General features: G+C 43.3%; 1 protein-coding gene across 5 annotated transcripts in view; it reads left to right on the top strand.

Moving 5' to 3' along the window:
• Window positions 1-588: 588 nt before the first annotated feature.
• The window catches only part of PLEKHD1 (pleckstrin homology and coiled-coil domain containing D1), a 37,581-nt gene continuing 22,263 nt past the window's right edge, over window positions 589-15,906 (top strand). The window contains exons 1-2 of one of the 5 annotated variants that reach the window (XM_027641984.1): window positions 589-638; window positions 8,536-9,175. In XM_027641984.1, the coding sequence (XP_027497785.1) occupies window positions 9,027-9,175 (149 nt within the window). In that variant the 5' untranslated portion in view covers window positions 589-638; window positions 8,536-9,026. Of the gene's footprint in view, window positions 639-6,885; window positions 9,176-15,906 lie in introns of those variants that run through there. The other 4 variants (XM_027641986.1, XM_027641985.1, XM_027641983.1 and 1 more) reach the window with 4 other exon arrangements.

Raw genomic sequence — 15,906 nt, forward strand, 5'->3', positions numbered from 1 at the left:
ATGGGGTTTTGTGATAGCTCTGACAAAGAGAAATGGGATGCGAGTGGGGCAGACGGTACATTTTATTTTATGCAAGTGTTTGCTGCTTTTCTTCATGATGTCTGAGCACCTCCTGGAAGCCTGGACTGAAACTGCATGTTGGGATGCAGTCTAGCAGGTTGGTTTGGATATAGGTATGAATGGGTTTAAAGGTATTGATGCAGACATGATTTGACAGCTCTGCTTGAGAAGGGCATTTGGCAACTCCTGTCTCTCCCAGGGTTTAGTAGTTGGCATTGCCCCAAAGCTATCTCTTCCCCCACCCACAGGGAAACCTCTCAAGCTTACTAGGCAGAGACCTCTTTGGAGGGCCACAAGGAGATGATTGCTGCAAGGTTACTCCGTGCCACTGTTAAAAGGCTGGAGGACTCCAACCTGTGCTCTCAATTGTGTCAGTCCCAAACCCAAAATGCAAATGCTAAGTTCCTGCATTCTTTTTGGGGACTTTGTGACAAAGTAGCCTTTCACATACATATATGTGCTTTTGTGGAATTTGGACTAAAAGTCAACTTTGAAACCCACCCCACTTTTTGTTCTTGTCTTACAGGGGAAACTGCTGGTGAAATCTTTCTTGCCCCTGTTATGTGGTTTGTTGTTGGGTATTTTGCCTCCTGTCTTGCTGTTTCCAGGCACTGAATCACCGCTCAGCTTTCCTTGTTGCTGCTCTGTGATCCTCCTGCTTACTGTTTACAGCTCTTCAGCGTTTCTCTGCCTTCATTGTTAATGCAGTTTTTCTGTTAGGCAGCTCACCTTCCTCCTGCAGCCTGTTGAGCCATAGCTATCTAAGTGTTCTCTCTTATGCCAGTCATGGTGGTTGTAACTGAGAAGGGATTGTGCTCTTGCTGTGAAGAAAAACTGTCTTCTCAGGCTCCTGAATTTCTCTGAGTCTTATTTGGCTCTGACGTAAATTTTAAGTGGCAAAGTGTAGTAGGATATTAAATTTTTGTAGTAGTCTCTGAGGTGCTCAGGCAGGGGTTAGGAGGAGTGCTTGGAAAATTAATTCTGTTTTGTTATCAGAGATAAAGCTTACAGGGCAGTCTGTGGGTTTTTTCCTATAAAACACTTTATGGCACTTTTTTAGGGTTTGCAGATTTTATTAAGAGATTTTTGAAAAATCCAGTGAGTTGCACGTTGTGTGCTGTCATTATAGAAGGGGCAAAGTTTTAGAAAAAGACATTTAATGGTTTATTAACAAGATGCAACTTTAAAGAATGGCCACAGTTAGGCACCTTTGACTTTGTTACTTTCCCAAACTTGGTTGGGACTAGATTTAACATTTTAAAACACATGTAGGGTTCAAATCAGTAAATGAATTGAAAGAGCAAAGGGAAAGGTGCTTGTCTCTTTCCAAAGCATGTCCCATTGTGTGTATTATATTAGGGGTTTGTAGAAGAAAGTTATTACTGCTGCAGCATCCTATTGCTACTGCCAGGATTTAGGGCAAGGATGAGAATCAGTTGGGATACTTGGAATAACTAGGAAGTGGACTCTCTGTCACAAGGCAGTTCCTAAGGAAACACCTGCATAGGCTTTTCAGATCTGTAGGTAGGTCTGTGGGGCTTGGGTTTTGCAAGCAAGGGATCTGAAATTTTGTCACTTGACCTTGCCTGATAAAACTATCAACTGGAGCAATGCAGGAAGGGATAATGGTTTAAAGCAATTCTAGAGAGTGAGACAACCCCTTGAGCAGCTTAGGAACAGGCTGGTCTTCACCTCCCTGCTGTGGCAATGGTACTTGGCAATGTGCCAAGTTCCTTAGGATATTGTGGGAAGGCACTAATTGAATGTGGTCTAGACCACTGATTGCAGAGTGGTTGAGCCTGGAAGGGACCTCCAGAGGTCGTCTGGTCCAATAACACTTCTGCTCAAACAGGGCCACCTGGAGCCAGTTACTCAGGACTACATCCAGATGGCTTTTGAGTATCCCCAAGGAGGGAGACTCCACAACGTCCCTGGGCAGCCTGTGCCAGTGCTCAGTAATGCTTGCAGTAAAAAACCTTTCAGGAGGAGGCTCCTGTGTTTTGGCGTGTGCCGGTTGCCTCTTTTCCTGTAACCGGGCGTCACAGAAAACAGTCTGGCTCCATCCTCTTTGCACCCTCCTCTCAAGTATTTGTATACATTGATGAGATGTCTCTTGCAGCTGCTGAGTTGACACAGTTTATAGATACTGTTCTCCATAATTTCCAGCTGCCCTGTAAGCAGGATTGGGTTTTAGACCTGCATTTTCAGAAAAGAGAAAGGGGAAGGTTATAGGATGAGTGATGTATACATTGCAAATGTCATGCATCCATTTAAGAAATACCCTTAGTATTCTTAAACAATTAATTAAAAAAAAGGATCTATGTTTTTCTCCTGGACTTGCTATCTACAGACTTACCTAAGATTCTGTCACACAGTGTTCTAGGTCTTTCACTCCAGCAATAAGCAATCCTCTCAGACAGTTGCTTACTTTTGATTTTTCTCGTAGTTCATAAGACTTGTGTCATTAAGAAAGAGTGTAATCTCTTTATACTGGCTTAAGCACAAGAGAATATGATTAAAGTCAGTAGGAGAAGCAAATGACAGGTGCTGTTATAGCTAGTACAGGCAGATGTAAGGCGGTGAGGATGGGAAGCCATTATTTTTCCCCAGATACACTCTTGTGTTTTTTTTGGCAAATAAAATTCAGTTTTCATGGTGAAGTATTATACAGTATATTAGCATTCTTGTAGTGTATTTAGTAAATATGTCACCTCCGTAACAAATTTTAACCACCATAGTCTGTGGTAAATCCTTTTGGAGATGTGAGGAAGTGTTTTTTGGTCCATTAATGTAACAAGTCTTACCACTATAAACTAAAGTACTGAGGAGCTGTGGTGGTGCAGACTTCCTGATGATTGCTGTAGTGTTCCTTTATTTGTTAAGGAAAAAAAAATGTACATGAGCATTTTTATGAGAGACTCATTAGAATGAGCACAGCAGCAAGAAGATGAGCTGTCATTTATTGTTCCAGCTTACAAATTAAGTCTTTCTTCTACTGATATGTGCAAGCCTTATCCGAGTATCCCTGCTGGTAGAATTGCACAACATTCCACCCTCCTTATCACAGCACTTCTCCCTCTTGTCTGAGATGTCTAGAGATTAACAAACCCTTATGGTGGATGGGGGGGGTGGATAAATAAAAATGCCTCATTCATAAAAACTTTTAGAGCTAATTAAAATTAAGCTGTATCTTACTGACTGACACCAAAAGGATATAGTATTTAGAAAATCTAAAAGCAGAGTGAAATCTTAAAGGAAAAAATGCTTGTTCTGTATCTCTGTGGCCATCCAGTGTCTGAAGTGGTAATTACTTTGATATATGATTATAGCTATGTTGAAGTCTGGGGGGGGGGTTAATGGGCTTCTGCTATCTGAAGAAACACTTTAAATGAGATACTTATGGCTATACTGGGTTGAAGAGGGATGCTAAAAACCCTGCTTACAAGCCTTACTACTACTCTGAATGACTCTTACTGCAACAACTCTTAGTCAAGCTTTTCTTGCCTCCAGAGTATGATGCTATCAGTAGAATGAGTTGGTTTAGGGCTGCAATGCATTTCCCATGTTCTGTTGTTTCTTTATGACCTTGAACAAAACTTTGTACTCTTGATACGTCTGCAGATGCTTCTCTTGAAGGTGGTTGGGTGCACATAGAGGACTAGGCAGTGGGTCTGCCCAGGAGTTTTGCTATGCTCATTCCTGCAACCTGAACTTCAGCAGTATGAAAGAAGCCTGATCTACAAAGGCTGTGTGGTAGCATGGCTCACAGGAGAATAAAAGGAGATGGGGGAAGGAGGAGATGACCCTCTTCACCTGCTGTCTTTTGTGGAGAGCAATGTCTTTGATATCTTTCTTGCCAGGCAGTTTATCCTTCATCTGGCTGATGATTCTCCTCAACACAGCAGGGTTTGCAGTAGAGCTCTCATGGTCTGCTGCTGTGATAGATGGCACCAGTAGATTTTTGTGCCTTTGTAGTTAGATAACCCCTTGATAATGTGGACAAGAAGGAGGCAAGAAGTATATCTAGTCCTTGTTAGTAATAAATTTAAAATTCCCACTTTGAGTCTGTTTTGCCCATGATGGTGAGCAGTAAGTGACCCCTCCCTTAACTCATGAATCGTTTGTTGTAGTTTTCTCTCCTCTATCCAGTTGCAGAGGTGGGGGAGAGAGTGGCTTTCGTGGGTACCTGGCATTCAGCCAGGGTCAACCCACTACAGCTGGCTAAGCCATCTCTGCTCTGCTGTTTCACCTGGTCAAACCATGTTCTTGGTAACTGTCTACTGTTGCTGCTGTCACATTTGGGATTGAGTTGAATAGTGTTCATCGCAAGCGGTTAAGATGTAGGTAAAATTAAATGCTCTTGGAAAGGTAAATAGATATTGCTGTGTGCCAAGCAGCAAGGTAACCAGCTCTAAACACTTCTGAAACTTTCTTGGGGAAAGGTTTGTTCTTTCCTGTCCCTGTGTATGAAGGTTCAGCTGCCCTCTCAGGAGAAGGGGCATTCCTATGGCCACTGTGCTCCCCCACAGCCTCAGGAATGGGACTGGGATGTGGCCGACTGGGGCTGCTAGAGCAATGCAACTTGTGGGCGTGCAGCACTACCCCTCCCCAGGGAGGAAGGGAAGGGAGTGTGTGCCAGTGGGTTCATCATCTGCAGGAAAAAAAAGAAAACAAGTAGAGCTGTATTTATTCACTGGTGTTGAACAAGCTGCTTGTTAGAAGCAGCCTATTTAACTGTTGCAGCTCTAAGCATTTTCTGTCAGCCGTGTGATCACTTTGGTGTTTAGACTTGATGGGGGCAAAACTGGTGTCTTGCAGAAGGCTCTGTACTATCTTCTGGAGAAAGCTTTCAAATGTAGCTGACCACTGTAATGTATTCTGAAGCCCTGAAAAATAACTATTTAGCATAAATCTTTATTAAAAAACCTGCAAAACACCAGAATAAATGAGCTTTCTTCCAGAGGAGCTCTCTTAGTAGAATTAAAGAAAAAAAAAGAAATTAACTCCTTTACATGCTAAGAGAAATGGTCTTTGACTGTGGTGTCAGTTCCTGAGAAAGCCACCCCCCAAAAGCCAGGCTATATGTGTGGCTGCTTGCTATCAAATTTCTTTGCTTCAGTAAACTGATGTCTTACTTTCTGTCTTCCTGTAGGATTCCTGAAGTAGTGCTATATCCACAGCTAATAGTTGGATTAATATAACTCCTGGGCTATCCAACATGGATCTGGGTGGGTCTGGAGGGCTGAGACCAGTGGAGGTCTTTGGCTGGAACAGGTGACTAAGACCAAGTAGTTCTCACCAAGGGATGATGTCAAATGGGATTATACATCTTGTATGGGTGATGTCAGATGAGGTTGCAAATCTACAAAGGCACTTGACTTTAATGCCTGTTTGCTGAGTAAGTAACTCTTTTCTTTGAGCTCTACAGGACAACTCTGGCTTCCCATCTGACACTGAAAATTCAATCATGTGCCAAAGAAACATGCTCTGTCCGTGTATCAGATTAGAGGTGGATTGATGGTGGTTTCTTCTGTTAAAAATAGCCTCTGCACACAGCTGTGCATCTGGGAAGCTGGAGCATCACTTTGAGGAATACATGTGGCATTTTGTCTTTGCAAGAATGATGTATCATAAATAAAACCTGAGCTGGACTTTATTTCTCTACATTGTTCCAGGTATTTGGTAATACCTTCCATAACTTCTAATGGTTCTCTGGATTGAAAATGATTATGGAACCTATCAGAAGCTGTAAGAGAAAAAGGAATCCAGACTGGAAGGCAAGATCTGAATCTTTCCAACTCCACAGCAGCTCTGATCTAAATCTTAACTTACTAGCCCCAGCCCAATAAATAGTTTGTTCTTTTCTGCACAAGGTACTATTGTAAGGCTGCCCAGAACATGAAGGTATAACTTTTCACTTAAAAAAAAAAAAATACAAGCCTCCTTAGCAGCTGCAGTTAGCCAGTATGTGTATCCTTAAACTGAAAGGGAGCATCTTCCAGCTAGAGGGTGGTGAAGGCACATGGTGTGATTCTTGAGGATGTCCTGTGCAGGGCTAAGATTTGGACTTGATGATCCTTGTAGGTCCCTTTCAACTCAGAATATTTTGTGATTCTGTGAAGAAGTGTTACTTCTGTAGAGCTTGCACTGGTGTCTGCTTCAAAGGTTTTATTTTTAGCAAAATTTTATTGGCTTGATGTGTAGGAAAAATAGAGACAACATATTAGCAAAATAATTCCTATACCAGTGCAACCTGTCATTCGACAGAAAGGCCTTCTAATTAAAGCTCCAGTGCTTTCTTTCCAAGATATACAGCTGTGTTTCTTTCCCCTATGAGCCATCAAGAGTGAAACAGCCATCTAAAATCTTTAAATTATTATTCTGAAACAAAAAGATTTCAGAGAAGGTACGTGAGCCTAGTCTGTATCCCTGGAAGGTACGGCCACCCCAGGTTGCCGTGCATGTAGTGGATCCCACCAAGTAATGGCTTTCTGCCTCCACTGCTCTTGTTGCATGGCAGTTCCGCAATCCTCTTCCAGCAATTGTTAATTCCTTTCTCGTTTTTTCATGACTAATTTAGGCCAATTTGTTTTCTTGCAAGCATCAACCTTTACCAATACTTTAAGAGGGGAAATAATGCCTAAAACTAGACAGCAGTCAAATTTTCCCCTTTGCTCTCATTTAAACAAGTAAAGTCCTTTTAGTCTCCTGTCATACTATGGGTTAGCTATACCTGTGTCCAGACACCGGTAGTTACAAAATTCACCTTGCCGCTATCTTCTGCCCTAGCATTGCTGCTTCTACCTGTGTTTAACTCTTGGTCACTTGACAAAAGCAAGTTGCACTTTCCTTCCCTCAGACTGCTGACTTTAAAGAACTTGCTGTAACTACTCAGTCCCTTGCTGAGTAGTGAGCCCCTTCCCTTTTCACCCAGAGGAGATTTATCTCAGTTTTTTGATGTTCAAATCTAGAAACCTCTTTATTAGTCTGTGTAAAGTAAAAACAAGTAAAGAAGCAAAGGATGAAAATCTGCTTTTCCTCACTGTAGGTCACTGCTGTCAGATCTTTGCATCACTGGTGCAGTACAATGGCAGGGGCACTGGATCATCCTTACATGGGAACTCTGGCTTTTCACTGCACTCTTGTAAAGTGATGCCATTGGGCCCAGAATCCTTTTTACTCTTTGCACAACATAATTCCAGGGAAATTTTTCCGTCTCCTGTTCATGAGTAGTATTTCCTTCTTGGTGCAGTGTGTGGAATGGTGTCTACAGCATTAATGCTTCTCTTCTGCAATGCAGTGTTTTATTCAAGAGTTGGAACTGAGGTGGGACAGAGGCAGTATCTGCTGCTCTCCCCTCTTTTCCACCCTCTGCCTTAGTGTCACTCAGAGATGGGCTTTGCTGCTGCTCGGGACATGTCCTGTCTGGGACCAAAAAGTCAGTCAAAGCCAGGGTGAGAGAAAGTAACAAAGCACTGAGTTTGCTGACTCTTTCATCTAGTGATCAATAGTGACTTTTATCAGGGACCTGCATTTCTTAATTTCTCTGATACCAAATGCAGTCTGTGAGCTTGAGGCAGGCTGTCTGCATTTCCTCTATTTAGGATGCCTTGCAAGTGCCTCTGACCATATAAAGTTAAGTGAACCTGTGTCTGGTGATGTGATCTAGCCTACAGCATATCCCAAGTTCCTGATCCCTGGGCATGAGAAAGGACCATGTGTCTGCACTGTGTCACTTCTGAATAACTGCATTGGGAAGGGCTGACATCCAGCAATTACAGCTTCAAAATCGATACGGAGGATGGCACAGGTTAAAACAGGAGCAGATGCCTCAGCATCTATGACATACATGCCACACAGCATGTATGTGTCTGTATTGGTTATATAATGCACCAAAAACCCAGATGCTTTAGCAGGCATGATTCTTCCACAAATTCTAATCCTGGAGGGAAGGCAGGACCCAGGAAGGAACAGTATGATGCTAATGTGCTTTCCTGTGGGCATTACAAAATACAGGGGTTATTTTGCAGGACTTTGTATCTATGCAAGGAGGAAGGGTTTCAAGGGAGGAACAAGGACTAGGGACCCAGATTAAAAAGCTTATTGTGGGAGTGCTAAACAGGAAATGAAAGTAGACTCACCCGAACTGTGGGACATATTTCTCTGTGTCTGCGTTGTGGCCAAGAAGGAGCTGGTGCCTAAGATGCAGAGCAGAGACTATGCTTGCCACATCTCCAAGATGCAGCAAGGCATGGAGGCACGCAAAATTTTGTGTTCTAAACTTTGATCAGCAATGGCCCTTTAAGGCTGAGCAAGGCATGGACACTGCCCAGTCCAAACCCAGCAGCCACGTGAACTCTCCCCAGGTGGGCAGTGCCAGGCTGGCACAGCAAAGCCTCCCTCCCCTGCCCTGATGACAGAGGGAATCTGATTGAACTTCCTCGCTCCCACTCACTTTGCCCCCATTTTCCTCAGGACAAATGAGAAGAACCTGTCTCCAAGTGCAAGATTTTGGGAATATGTGTCAGAGATGCCTGAAAGTAAAACATCCATCTTGCCCTAATTTCTGCATGAAGTGCTGCAATGTCAAGTGAAATAACCTTCCAAGCTGGCTCTGGTGCAGAGGTATTTTGGCTTACGTTATTGCTGAGAGCTTTCTCTCTGATGAGCTCTTTCTGCCTCTCTGTGTTTCTGATGTCTGACTCTCTTCACTCGTTTTTTCCCTTGGGCTGGGATGTGCACTGTTTGTAATGCATCAAGAAGTAATACGCGATGAGGAAACTCTCATCATCTGTGCATCAGAGAGAGAATTACTGACTGAGTGCTGAGCAGTCAAGTTATTGATTCAAACCAAAGCCCAGTCTCTCTGTCTGCTGGGCTGGTTACATCCTTCTGGTTCATTGCATTTAATCGGATTCCCTGAGCTGCCACACAGAAGGGGAGAGTTAGAAGCAGATTCAGCTACAATGTTCTCTTCAAAATCCAGTTCGGTATCCCCTTCTCCGTCCATGGAACAGGCAGATTCAGATGCTCTGGACATCAGCACCAAAGTGCAGCTGTATGGCGTGCTCTGGAAGAGACCCTTTGGGAGGCAGTCAGCCAAATGGTCCAGGAGGTAAGCCACAGTTGCTGAGGGATGCTCGGGTGAAATACAAAGCCTAAGGGTTGTGGGATAAGTTAGAGCCTGAGTGCGGCTAGCCAGGCAGAGGCTAGGGCTAAAACTGTGGGCATAGCTTCCCTCCTGTTCTGAGTTGGCTTTACACACGTGGCACCCCATTGTTCTCCCTTCTTTATCTGTCCAGACCTTGTGCTATGTGCGCTTCAGGGAATAGGGACTAGCTGCCTCCTCTGGATAATTATCTTATGATAGTTGCACAAAAGAGGAAGAGTCAGCTCATATATTTTGCCCCTAAACTGCTTGACTTTGTTCTTTAGCACTCATTAAAGCTTTGAGTCCTTCGGGTGTGAGATGGCTAGGCTGAACTGACTGTGCACGTGTGTCTGTATGTGTGTGTGTATGGTCTGCAGGGGTTTGTGGACCAGCATCAGAACGGCTATGCTGCCTTATAGTGATGGCACACTTGGAACAGCACATGAAGACTCTTCCCTGGGAAGAAAGTCGCACTGAAGTCTCTTCCATATGGTGTTAGAGAGTTGTAAGCTGCTGTGTGTTGTCTGCCAGCAGCCCAGAAGTTTGGAACTGGAAAGCGTTTGCTATAACCTTTTACCAAGGATAGAATTATGTTCTATAATACTGAAGTGATGAGTCAGTTTTAAGTTTAGAGTTGGTGTATTTCTCTATGTGAATCACTGAATCTCTGGTACTTACCTTTTGTGGGTAAGTACTTACTCTTTGCTGCAGTGTGCAGTTTGGACACAAACAATCCATTTCTAAAGCCAGCTTTCCCAGTTTTGCTCTGTGTAGTAACCACAGTGCTGTCCAATCTAAACCTGTGAAAATGGCATAGCCTGGAAAATAGTTAAACATTCCTTGGGAAACAGTTTTATATTTGTAGCCATCTTTGACCTGTGTGCAGGTTTTATTCCCTTCCCTTCCTCCCCCCAGTGGCCTGTTTTCATCCAGGAATGAATTTGTGCTGATGCTCCTACTCAGTTCCCAAATATTGATATTTAAATGAATTATGTCTGGAAACTAAAGTGACTGTGTTACGGAAAAGAAGTGGACAGAATAACGGAGGGGAACGTAATTTGCCATGGAGGAGACATTCTTAAAAGGCTTTCTTCCTAATAAAACTTTCTTGCAGGCAAATGGCCCATTTCTGCTCTCTCTGTCATTATTTATTTAGTGCTGCTCTATTCCTAGAAGTCACCCCCATCTTTGGCAAGTGGTAAATATTTTAGTGCTAGCAAGTGGGAAGAGATGGGGAGGTGACGTGGGGCAGGGATGATATGGAAGATAAGTTGCAAGAACAGCAGCTGAAGTCCTGGGAGACCAGACACAGGTCAGTGAGAGGTGAACACAGGGAATCTGTAGGGTTTGGAAGGAAGTGAGTTCTGGAGTTAAAAGACTGGGACAGTAGGAACAATACGTTTGGGTGTTTTTTTATCATGGGAGAGACTTGCTTTTAAATAAAGTACCGTTGCATGTTATTATAAGTCAATCATTACGTGGGGATAAGGAGCAATTCACCATTCCCCCTACTTATCCCCCCATTCCTAGCAACACGTAGCTAGTCACAGGCTCTTTTTTTTTTTTTAATTGAAAGAAGAAGAAATGTTTCCCACTCCAGTTAAATAAAGAAAAAAAAATTTGACTTTTGCGTGATGTAGTTGAGGATCTGATCTCTGAGCAATGTAGGTTTTGCCCTGACGTCTTGGACTGGACAACAGTCTTGGTCCCAAGGAAAATCTTTCCAAGATATGGGAGATAAACCAGCTTGTAAGGGGAGGATTGATCTCATCAGGCCATCAGCCATGAAGACAGGTTTACGTGGCTGTTGGGACATGTATGAAATTTACTGGCTTGATCCCATTCATTTGGCTGTAGCAACAGTGCTTCTGGAGACACTGAGAAGAGTCGTGTTTAAGGGAAAGATGGAGTCTGACTAGATTATGGATCAAGGTAAAAAACTCCAGGCATGGTGTCCAGTGCTTTGGTGATTGAAATCCCAAGGCTGGGAATTTTGCAGCAGTAGAGGTTATGCTGGGAAAAGAGAGGTATAGCAGAGTCTTGTTTCAGTCAAATGGCACCTGTGAGGACAGCAAAACTTGACATGAGGCAGCTGTCTGGAGCACTTTCTGTCCTTTCCTTTGCTCACACAATGGTCTGTTCTGAAGCCTAAGTATTTGCATGCCTGTCACACCAAGTACTATCCTAGAGCAGGCTGGGTGCTTCTGACACTGGATCAGTGTGGCTGTGTTTATCTGCCAGGACTGACATCTGAGCATGCTGCCTTCCAGAGCTTGATTTTGAGATGCCATTACCACTATCATAGTACCCATCTCTCCAAGATAAGAAATGCTATCCCTAATGTGAATTTTCTTTCCCTGTAAAATAATATCCTTTCAGCAGAAAAGCAACTGTCTTCTGAGTTTACTGATGTTTTTGACCAGTCTAAGCTTGGCTTCTTGCTGGAATGGCTTTGGCAAATAATATTCTCAGCCCTTGATGTATGGTCCTCTTCCAACCAAACTGCACCCCATTCTTCCTTTCAACAAATAGCAAGCAATTTATTTTCTCCTACTGCAAAAGTTGTAATTACAAAACTGGTAATGGCATCAGCCTGTTGCGGAAACTGCAGTGAAATGCACAATGTGTGTACCTGCCCTGGATGTGATATGAATAGGGTGCTGCAGCTTTCCAGGAAGGAAGTGGCACATTCTTCTCTACTATGAATAATCCCAGTCCCATACAGAATGTCAGGCTCTAAACTGTCTGTCACCATGTAGGTGGGAGACTTGGAGACTCAGTGAGACAGTTCCAGGAGGGGGCATCTGCTCTGTGATCAATCAGAAAAGCAAGGTGGAACGTGAGAAATTGAAAACAGGAGAGAACAAAACACAAAATATTCCTATATTTCTGAGTAAATCCTTCAGGGATGACAGGTTGCTGCTGGAAGGAGGGAAACATAGCACAGTTAATAGAGAGATTTCATCTTCTCTTGAACCAGTCCTGGCTGTGGCATTGCAAAGTATGCATGTAATCTTATTTTCTACAGTGACTACTAACAGTCATTGCGTGTGGTCACGGAACAGATGGAAAGGATAATTGTTTAGGACTGCTTTCTGCTCAAAAAAAGAACCCTGAAAAACACACAGCCACCGAGAAGTGTGTGTATGCAGCACAGGGGCAGCAGGAGCTGCCGAGACAGTGCGGCTGCGAGTCCAGCACACCATGTGGTTCCCTCTCGTCCTTGTAAACTTCCCACTTGGCTGCTTGCTGTCAGGAAGCATACAGCTCTTCCCGCTCCCTGCCTGGCTGAGCGTTGCTCCTGCTGCCGGGCGCCAGGGCAGGAGGCAGCAAAGCAAGCGTAAAGCTCCCAGGAGAGAGGAAGAATGAGGGACGGGTACTGCAGACTCTGAGCTGATGTGCTAATAAAGAACATTTGCCCGTCGGTTTCCTGAGCTGTCCCTAGGGATACAGAACTGAGCTGATCTAGCAACTGGGATTCACTGCCTGTGCTCCTGGACTGGTGCCCAGAAAAACACCATTGGAATGAAGGACCAAGGAGACTGCTGCAGTTTTATACTGTAAATACTTCATGCGGGCCATTGTCACATCAAAAACTTTTACAAATATTAGCTAATTAATCTTATTAGCCCTCTGTGATGCAAAGAAAGCACTGTATTCTCAGAGATCAGGTATCTCTACTTGTCCAGTGTAGAGCTATTGTTTCTAATCCTGGCCGGATCACGGCTCTGGCTTTACCTCCAAGTTATGCAGATTGTTACTGTTCCTCTGCTATTCCAGTTTAATTACACTGTGGTTTCAGTGGTTTCTTAGTACAGGACCCAGCAGCAGGGATGGGTGCCCCAAAGCAGTTGACCTAATGTGAATGGCTCTTGTATTACTTGTGCTACCCGTGGAGTGTGGGTGGCTGTCCCAGGCCATCTCGTCACTCTTACCTTCACTGCTGCTCTCCGGGCTTTTTGAACTCTGCTCTTTTTAAATCACTTATTTTTCTTGGTTTCTTGTTTGTATTCAAAATCTTCTGCCTTTCCAGCACTCCCTTTTATGTTCTCATGCTGCCATATCTGTGCCTACTTTAGATGTCTGTTCAGTGTCTCTATCCTCCCAGTCAAAGTCCTAACTGGGTGTTTCTCCCCATTCTCCCTTGGCCATCTTTCCCCTTTCTGCTCTTGCTCACCTAGCTGCTGCTTTAGACTTCAGCTTGCTCTTGAGTCTTATAACTCTCTCCCCTGATTCTTTACTTCATCCCTATTTTCACTGTGCTGCATCAACTATCCCTGTATTGTTGTTTAGAGACTTTGTCCTGAAGGTCAGTTAAAGTGATGAACTTGGTTGCTTAGGTGTTGCCTTCTAGGTAAGGATAGATAGATGAGGGAATGTTATCTGAACATAAAAACATTATGTCCAGAAGCTAACCAGATTTTCAATGTTTACCTTCATTACTTGCACTGGGATTTTGTTCTTATTACTTTTTAAACCCTTATTTTGTATGCTTTCATTCCAAATTTCCCCATCTGTAAGGTCAGGGATCTAAAAGTTCATAAATCTGTGAGAGACATATCAATTCTCAGAGATTTGTACTATGTTTTGTTCTTCTTTTTGTTTTGATTTTGGTTTCCAATGGAGCATAATCTGTATTATGAAGATTATCAGCACTGAGCAACAAAAAGTATGTATCAAACTAAAACCTTGCTTTAACTGGGGGTTAAAATTTAGATTAAAAATCATGAAGTTAAAGATCAGTATGTTTACCTGTCTTGCAACTATTTCTTGAGGTTATTCAGACTGAAAAGAGTGTTGAAAGTGATGAATAGACTTTCTCCATTTCATGTGTGGTGTTGACTTTTATTCCTTAGGTTCATATTTCTGCATACGGTAGCTGATTAACTCACTGGACCAAGCACAGGAGCACTGGCCAGGAAGGATTGTTCTTTTAAGATGTTATTTCTGTATTTATTGTGCAGATAAGGTAACATTTCCCTCTAAAAAAATCAAATTCTCCTTGAACTAAGCATTAGAGACATAACATGAAGATGCAGCTACACATAAGAAAACTTTTTTATAGAGTTAATGATCAGAGGGGGGAGGAAAAATGAGTCAGGAAGGCTGCTGTTCACAGAAGTGACATGGACAGGAGGAACCAGAAACAAGCCTTGTGTGCTCTGTGGAGGTTTCTCTGATATCTGCCTTGGCCAGGGTCAGCTCTGAGCCTGCTGCAGAGGTCGTGGCTGCCTTTGCCATTAGTGCAAATATATCTGAAAATCCCAGTCCTTGTTTCACACAGAGGTGAGACCTTGATGAATCCACTCTATCAGTAATGTGTCCTCAGAGATGTGCCTAATGCATCTGCTAAATGGGCTGATATCTCAAAGTTATGTGGACAGCCACCACAGGTAGGGTCACACCTGGCTTTCCCAACTGAGGGAATATTAGATGCAGCTTCTCTGGGAGTTGCACTGGAACATGCACGCGTTCGGGCTGGAAGGGAGATGGTCACCCAGGTGAAAGGTGAATAGTAATTGCTTCTACTCAGATCACCTGCTGGACAGCTGCACTGTGAATGAGCAGCTTTTCAGTCCTCTACCAACTAAATAAGCTCAATGCAGAAGAGTGATTTTTGCACTGAGTTGTGCTGTTCTGCTTAGAGCAGTTTTGCCAGGCTGTGGTCAGGAACAAGAGGTGAGGCTGGGCAGTCAACCATGATGTTCCCAGAGTATCAAACGAGGAGACAGTGTCCTGCTGAGGAAGCAAGCTGGCTGCTTCTCCCTGCCTCTGATGCCAACATGAACAGGTATAGATGAGTGGGCAAGGAGAAGAAAAAATTTGGGACACAATAACTGCTGCTGATGTTTGTATGTTCTAAAGATTTCTGGATGTAAATATGTTCAATGACTGTCACTTTTACACATTTTGGAGAACTTGCAAAGTAGGTCCAGAGCTTGAGTTTGCTACAGTCATTCAGAAGTTTAGCTTTGTTCTGAGTTTTTTGATTGCTCTGAGAGCCCCATGCACACATATTTCCATGGCATTTGGCAATTTCATCTGTATTGCCAGACCCACAGCAGAAAAGCAAGAGATAGAAGCTGATGGAAGTGGTAAAGCTTTTGCCCAAGTATAATTATGATAATTATTGTTAATAATTATATATATAATTTTATTACTATAATTATATATTATAATTTTATTATTATAATATTCTCTGCCAGCTTTGACTTCTTTCTTTAGCTTTAGGAGCTAAACTGCTAAACTAAATTGCTGTTCTTATCTGTACTGGAGGCAGTGCTTGGCTACATCTGACAGCCCATCCACTTCAGAAGAGGACTGGGATGGGATGGACATGTGAAGGCATTAGAACTGTCCTTGTGGATCAATCCCCTGAGCCTGTAGCCCATCACTGATGGTGGCTTCAGGGAAAGGTGCAGGAATGCTCAGGCTACAGAACTGGACAGCACTACCTGTAGAAGTCTCCTGATCCCTCCCAGAAGCTGGAGGGTTTTCTGAGAATGTTCTTTTTATTCAAAGAAATGCCTTATCGTTTCCAGTTTCCTCATGATCTCTTGTCCTTGGGACCAAATGAAAGTGATTTACACAGGAGTGTTTTGTGCAGTGTAAAAAGGCATTCTTTCAACTTACTACCTTTCACTTTCTTTCCAGTTCCCTGTTTCTCATGTCAGAAAATATGTACAGAACAGTGC

Source organism: Corapipo altera, unplaced genomic scaffold (assembly GCF_003945725.1).
Source record: "Corapipo altera isolate COAL_440 unplaced genomic scaffold, ASM394572v1 23b, whole genome shotgun sequence".
NCBI classification, from domain to species: Eukaryota; Metazoa; Chordata; class Aves; order Passeriformes; family Pipridae; genus Corapipo; species Corapipo altera.